Source organism: Humulus lupulus, chromosome 9, assembly GCF_963169125.1.
Source record: "Humulus lupulus chromosome 9, drHumLupu1.1, whole genome shotgun sequence".
NCBI lineage: Eukaryota > Viridiplantae > Streptophyta > Magnoliopsida > Rosales > Cannabaceae > Humulus > Humulus lupulus.
The window spans coordinates 133044218-133051778 of record NC_084801.1 but is presented as its reverse complement, the minus strand read 5'-3'; the positions used below and the strand labels follow the sequence as shown (position 1 = coordinate 133051778).

General features: G+C 33.2%; 1 protein-coding gene and 1 long non-coding RNA gene across 2 annotated transcripts; both read right to left on the bottom strand.

The window, feature by feature from the left end:
* Positions 1 to 215: 215 nt before the first annotated feature.
* Positions 216 to 1435, bottom strand: LOC133801918 (uncharacterized). The gene is made up of 2 exons (XR_009877058.1): positions 1360 to 1435; positions 216 to 767 (listed from the first exon to the last, which is right to left on the bottom strand). It is a non-coding gene; the product is annotated as an uncharacterized LOC133801918 (long non-coding RNA).
* A 73-nt stretch (positions 1436 to 1508) lies between these two features.
* LOC133800063 (glycine--tRNA ligase, mitochondrial 1-like) lies at positions 1509 to 6534 on the bottom strand. Its single transcript, XM_062238040.1, has 11 exons — positions 6498 to 6534; positions 6376 to 6410; positions 4578 to 4643; positions 3664 to 3735; positions 3585 to 3615; positions 3386 to 3483; positions 3176 to 3250; positions 2555 to 3084; positions 2334 to 2451; positions 1854 to 2048; positions 1509 to 1760 (listed from the first exon to the last, which is right to left on the bottom strand). The coding sequence occupies exons 1-11, from the start codon at positions 6532 to 6534 to the stop codon at positions 1509 to 1511; spliced, it is 1509 nt and encodes a 502-aa protein (XP_062094024.1).
* Positions 6535 to 7561: the final 1027 nt, after the last annotated feature.

Below are 7561 nucleotides of genomic sequence, written 5' to 3'. Positions count from 1 at the left end.
TTATTTATAGCCGATTATATAACACTTTTTTTGTGTTATACTACACTTTAGTATAACACATTTTTTGTGTTATACTATACTTTAGTATAACACATTTTTTTTTGTTATACTACACTTTAGTATAACACATGTGTTATATTAGCTTAGAGAAACATAATCTTTTTTTACTTACACAAAACTAGGAAAACAAATATGAAAGTTGAAGCCAAATAAGGTAGCATAAATAGATTTTTATTAATTACTCAAATGTAATTACAATATTTAGTCTACTAGTCTAGGCTTAAGAAATCATATTACAACATAATTTATGCCCAATTCAGATTCCTTTATCACCAAATACAAAACAAGAAATGTATACAAAAATTAGTGAAATACATTCTTCCATTCTAAAGGCCTCAACTACAAATGTTGTCAAGAATTGCTCCAAAGAAATCATCTCAATATACCTACACATTGTAAAAAAAAAAGTCATTTTATTATTAAGAACATAAGACTTAAGCTAGTTTCCACCTGTAAGCATATAAAGTTTAAATTAAATTTGTAATAACTCCAAAACTTGATGAAACAGCAGGGTATAGCAAGATGTAAAATGGGAAAAAAAAAAGTAGAGCAACTAAGGCAAGTTGAGTAGAAAGAAGGGAAAAAACACACACACACACAGAGTAGTAGGGCAGAGATATTCTTACAATAGGATGTGCCAGCAGCTCGCCAAAGTTGTAGATATTATCCCCAAGCAGTGCTGAAAGTGATAAACCAAATGCCAAGTCCTAAAAAATTGTACAAAAATATCAAAATACTGAAACTAACAGTCAAAACAGCTGGAAAAGTTTAATGCATGTTGTTGGTCAAACAAAATTTCTCTAAAGAGGCTCCAATTTAGAGAATACATTTTAAAAAAATCTGAATTTATTCTGCTGCCAGGTAACTTATTATTTCAGTTACTCTTTAGTAACTTATTGTATCCACTACTTTTCGAAACCAAATATGTAAAAGATAAATATTAACTTATCCACCTGACTGGCTATGTAAGCAGAAAAGAAAATCAAACAAACAGAGTGATATGTCCAAAAGTAAAAAAATGAAAACACATTTTCATTACTTCAAAAGCGTTATTGTACAGTTTGGTAAAAGATATATACTGTAGAAAACATGAAGAAGAAGAAACTATATAGATCATCCTAGTTTCTACACAAAACAATAACATAAAGAAAAATTATAACATAAAAACACAGTGAACTCAACAAAGCCTTTAAAACTTCCTCATCTCATTTCAGAGGAATATGATTAATTCCTGAGACTATTGCAAAGCATTTGAAATAGAATAAATAAAGTCCAAGAAGCATGTTCCCTTAAGAATACCTTTACTAGTCAATAGCTCAAAATCCAACAACAGCAAGAACCCAATTACAGCTGCCTTCCCATTTATAATCTCATTCTTTCCTGTGAAACCAAATCCTCCTGAGCTCTCATTAACCACCATCCTTACCTATCAAGCAAAAAATATGACATCAAAGAGAAGAAGAAAAAATACTTACTGTATGAGCATGCAAATCAAATGCAGACCTGTCCGCAATACCTACACTCTCAATCCAACCATAGGAACACTCAATCTCAGCATCCCAACAGTCACAAGCATAGTGAGCCATTTCATTTGCAAGGTGCTGGCGGAACCGTAAACGTTCTTCGTTTATACCAAGACGAGTGAGGAAAAGATAAACTCTCCCAATGAAGTAGCCAAGAGTTTCATTATTAACAATTCCCTAAGTGACATGTAGCACTATAATCATCATCACATTCTTAAAGACAAGGGAGCAGAGAAAAGAAGATATTGAATAAAAGTTATGTAAACAAACCCTGGCAACTGCATCACCCAGACAAATTTTCTTCGCAGACTCGCCAGACATTTGTTCTTCCCTTGGGAACATTAGAAACTCCAATTTTGCAACTTCTGCAAAGTTTGGGTGAGATTTGTCTTCGGGATCCACAAAGTGTTCAATCTCAGTACGTGTAAATTTACGAACTCTAAAAAGCCCTTGTCGAGGAGAAATCTGCAAATATATACAGTATTCTTGGAATGAGATATTGTTTAAGGTTTTATTTAAAAAACAAAATGGACCTTGCAACACTGTCACAGATCAATGGGACACCGTTTTGGGCACAAAAGAAGCATAGCACTAAGGAATGCAACAACTACATTACAGGGCTATTTTCTATTCTTATAAGAAATGAGAGGACCAAAATACTAGTTACAAAGACCCGTTACCAATTAGAAATAATATGAGCATCCTATGCAAACATAAGTGCTAAAGTCCAAAGATAAGAAAATTAAGAACCTCATTTCTGAAAGCCTGGCCAATTTGAGCAGCAGCGAAAGGAAGCTTGTTCCCATTGTAATAGTACAAGTCTTTGAAGTTAACAAATATGCCCTGTGTAGTTTCTGGCCGCATGAACCTACAGCAGAGGAGATTTAATTACATATCATTACTGACCAAACAGGAGTCTTAATAAAAAAGAATCGCTAAGAATAATTAGTACCAAAATGTAACGTGCTCACCCAGGGCTCAAGCCAGATGGGCCTATTGATGTTTGGAACATAAGATTGAATGGATATGGATCAGAAAGTGGATTCTTAGTGTCTGGAGCTGTAATGCCATACTCCTTAAGTTTGGCACCCAGCTCTTCAGTTGAAAGATCATCCAAAACACCAAGTATGCGCTTCAGTTCTACAGCCTCCTTGGTAGTTATGGAAAGGTCTTTTTGAAGCTTTTCACTACAGAAGTCCTTGAGCAAGTGATCGGCACGATAGCAAGTCCCTGTTTTCTCATCTTTAACCATAAGGTCAGTAAATTTATCAACATGACCAGATGCTTTGAGAACAACCTCTGGGGTGACACAGGGACAGTCAACCTCCAACATGTTCTCCTCAAGAATAAAATGCTGCAGTACCTTATCATGGTTCTTATCATGCATTACTTTTATACAAAACCCCAGTACCTTAACAGAGGAAACCTGATCAATATTCGCAAGTACATCAATGGAGCATTCAAAAAGTTCATGCATCGAGTGCTGCTCAAGTTCTTCCATCTACAACAACAATTATCTAGTTTTAGTTTTGTAGTGATAACTGGATGTATAAATTTATAGCCTGCTAGTACTAGGATAGATCACCAAATACCTTATAACCAGCAGAAAGAGCATAAACAGCTCCAGGCAACAGCACAACCATGTGCTCATTTAAAATGGAAGACTCCTGCATGTAAACAAATCAATTAATATAACAATGAAGTTAATATAAAGCAGTCAATCTTAAGGTTTGTAACAACAAAATCTATCAGGATAAAAATCCAAATGTGTACCTCATTTAAAGAGGGAGAACGCTAGGAACTTCTGCCAATTCACTATCATAAAGAGACAAGAACCATTGATGAGTCAAGAAAATGTGTATAAAATGTAGCAAACTTGAAAATTTCATAAACCTAAACTCTGCAAAACAATACAATAATACCAAACCAAATCACTCTACCCTGTTCGTTCTGTCAAGTTTCCAAAAAGTGAGAGGAGGGGTTTAGGTATCAGCAACTTACTCCCAATACTATAATCAGCTATTCTTGCTGCCTACAAAAGCATTAGAGGTGAAACATATAACACAAACAACAGTTAAACCCGCAACCTGCATAATCGATCAAAACCAAAGATTGACAAATAACCACCAATAATTTGTAGACTCACTATAAACTGTTAAAGAATAAATTTAATAAGAAAAAAAAATGGAAAAATTAAATACTGCTCATTAGGAGAAAAAATATCAATCGACATCAACCTTAGTAAGTACATTAAGATTAAAAAAATACAAAAACTGCTATATAAATGATAAACAAAATTACACCATAAAGGACTGACAAAGAAGAGAATAACATACCAGTAATTTGAGATATCAAACGGCTATTAATTTATTCTATCCTTTAGAGAACAACAATAATAATAAGAGTAACGATACGTTGACACAAAATTTGCAGCAAATGGCCTTTGGAGGCTTATAATGAATGTTGATAATGCTGGGAGCAGAAAGATAAAACCAAACCGAAGACTCGTGTGTAAAACTATCATCATCAGGCCAAAAAAAAAAGTTCATATTCTAAGAAGCAAAGATGGGCCAAAATAGATATCGACAAAATCAAATCCAATGTAAACAAGAATGCACTGCAAACAAGTTGAAGTTACTTGATACAAAAGCATCAAAGGCATTGTCAAGTAGTGTTAAAAAACATGCATTATAAAACAGATTAATAATAAAGGTAATCTTTAAATAATTCTTCCTCTAATCTATTAACAGGTGATAAGGCAAATAAAGCATTATAAAACAGAGAATAATAAACTAAGATATTCAAAAGCCCTCAGATATCATAAGCTAATATGGTCATTAACAGTGTACATGAGAATTTTCATTATAAGCCTTAAGAGCACTCACAATAGATTCTGTAAAATAGACTTTTTCTGGTGAAAAAGTAGAGAGAGAGAGAGAGAGAGCAATATATATGTATGTATAGAGAGAGAGAGAGAAGGCTTATAATGCAAACCATGAAACTGCTTCTGAAATTAGATTTTCCATCACAGGGCAAATAAGCATGCAAAGAAAGTGAAAACTAACAAAAAAAAATGACAATATCTTCATATTATTACATAAGGAAATAAAATATATATTTTGTAGCTGTAAAAAGAGACCATTTTAATATATAAATGCCCTCAGAGATTAATGTTAGAAATTTCATGAACATTGAAAATTCATTAAGAACCAATCACATCTTCAAGGTTTAAACACCACCACTTCAACCATCACCTTTGGCATTCACCACCACCAACAGCAAACACAGATCATCATCACCGCAGCCAACATGAGAAAATAGTAATAAATAAATAAATAAAATAAAATAATGGATCATGGTGAGTACCAAAGATGGTGAGAGCAGAAAAGATGGAGACTCAAAATGAAATCAATGCACATATCAATACAAAAATAAAAGTTTTCATTATCAGGCACAAAGTAATCTAGAAACAAACTAAAGAACCGTGGAAAAAAAACGTATATAATTAATAAAAGTTTTTTTTTTTACAAAAGACCCAATAAAAGAAAGTTATTAAAGGAAAGAGATCGCAGATATGACAACGTTACTCAGTAAAAAAAACAATGAAAAAAAAAAATATATATATATATATATATATGATGAAGCAAATTTTAAATTTTAATCATCTAAACAACATTTCAGATAAAAAGTGCCAAAATAGCAAACAGCAAAGTTAACAGTAGACTGAAAATATGAAGTCATAATGCAATTAAGAAAAATACAAATTTTGAAATAAAAAAAGTAATAAGAACACTTGCAAAAAAAAAAATTGCAACATGAACAACTAACACAGAAACGAAATCAAAACATAGTAGTCATTTGAGATAAAGCCCCCAGTTCTTTTAGACATGCACGTTTTAAAATGGAGCTTTTTTTATACTCAAGCACATAACCATGATTTTCAATAAAACCAGTTTGCATCTTCACCAATCTAGAGAGAGAATCCAAAGAAGAAAAAAAAGATCATCTTGTTACCATCTAAAGATGGAAACGGTTATGATGAAAAATCATGGACCTATTTGAAACTACTATTATTTTCATCATTGGGCTAATGAAACTACAATCCTCAACATTAAAACAAGAACATAGACAAATACATTTTACTAAGCTATACACAGATGTAAAGGGAAATTATGAAAAACCAAGGAGAATTTGTTTCCAACAATGAGTTTTTCCATCACAGGGCAGAAACACTATTATACATGATATAATCATCACTAGAAGTCAATTGAAAAGATCAGTGAACAATTCAATGCAGAAACAAACACGAAAATGAAGTGAAAGTTCCTCCCTTTAAGTGGGTAGGTTCATATAAAGCTTTCTAGGCTGCATGTCCATCAATTAACGCAGCAAAAAAACTACTCATAAACATTTGCCATCATCTATTAAAGAACCCATTAACATACCAAACCAGAACAACAAAATAAACATTGAGTGAGAAAAATGCAAAGAAAAAAGCTCAAACTAGAGCCATAATCATAGAGACTGAGTTCAGTTGGAAATTAAATATGATTTTTAAAGAGAATGCGAGTGAGGACGAGAGCTTAAGGATTGCAAAACATAGGTAGAGCGAGAGTATGAGAGACAATTAAATTTGCAATACAAACAACCAGAAACTAACACAAGGATTCACCATTTGTATCGGCTAAATCCAAAGAATAACAAAGAAAACTAGAGAAAATATATAGAACAAGGATCTCCCTATATGTCTCATTGGTTTTACTAAGACCATCCTTAAAGACTTCTATAATACCACTTCACGATTGAGACCTCCACACATCCTCAACCCTGAGCCAAACACAAAAATAGAGAAGAGAGAGAAAGAAAAAAAAAAACAAAAGCAGAATGAGAAGAGATACATACTGCTGTGCCTACCTTCGTTGAGCCCTTCGGCTATGTTGAGCTCTGCCATGGTCGAACCCCACTGATGCACCTGCCCTAACGAGCCCCCAAGCCTCCACGTCCTGCCCAGCCCCTGCGCCGTCGAGCCCAAACCCGAGACCCCCCCACCCACCGTCGAGCCACCAGTTGTTGTTGTTGAGCCCAGCCCCGAGCCACCAGTCGTTGCTGTCGAGCCCAGCCCCGAGCCCCCTGCAGCCGAACAGCCCGACCCCGACCCCCTTGCCGCCGTCGACCACCATTCCCTGAGCCCCTGCCGTCGTCGTTCGGGCCTAGTAGAAAAAATGCGATAGAGAGAGGGAGAAAGGAAAGTATAGGGATCGGGTGGGAGAAAGGGTTTCTTTCTTCTATATTTAATTTTATTTTACATGTGAAAATTTTTGAGAGAGACTATATTATTTAGCGGGAGTTCCTAAAGGTGCCGCCTTTTTTTCATTTGGTTTTGTACTTTACCACTTTTTAACCATCCTTACTATAATACTTTTTAAATAGTCTTATCTTCTTGTGTTATGGAAAGAGGTGTTTGGTGTAGTGTTTATCAGTAATTAATTTTTTTAAACTCTAATTAATCATATATCTTGTTTATTTTCTATATAAATATAAGAGTAATTACATACACAATCCCATGTTTAGAAATGCACGTGTATTATCAAATACTAGCTCTTAATAAAATATATATATATATATATATTTTGCATTCATACATTGTAGATTTTTTTTTTTTTTTTTATCAAAATTGTTTTAGATTTTTGTTTTTATATTCGTATACCATATAATAGACCCAAAATTTGGTACGAGGGCTTAAAATAAAAATATATATATGTATTAATTGATATCAATAAACATACAAATTATAATTGTTTATTTTAAATAAAAATTGTAATTAATTTTAGTAGTTTTATCTATTTTTATGAAGGATCAATTACTTTAAAAGATATATAGGGGGACTTTTTTGTTAATATTGAGTAAATAATTAGTCAATTACAAAAAAAAAAAATTAAATAAATTACTAAAAACAAATTATTTTTACTGGAGGCTTC

Coding starts and splice junctions, on each gene's coding strand:
- LOC133800063 (XM_062238040.1), bottom strand. CDS start 6,534: ATGGCAGAGCTCAACATAGCCGAAGGGCTCAACGAAG. Junction 3,736..4,577: donor ATTTCAGAAGCAGTTTCATG/GTTTGCATTATA, acceptor ATTCTTTAACAG/TTTATAGTGAGTCTACAAAT. Junction 1,761..1,853: donor TGGGTGATGCAGTTGCCAGG/GTTTGTTTACAT, acceptor CATGTCACTTAG/GGAATTGTTAATAATGAAAC.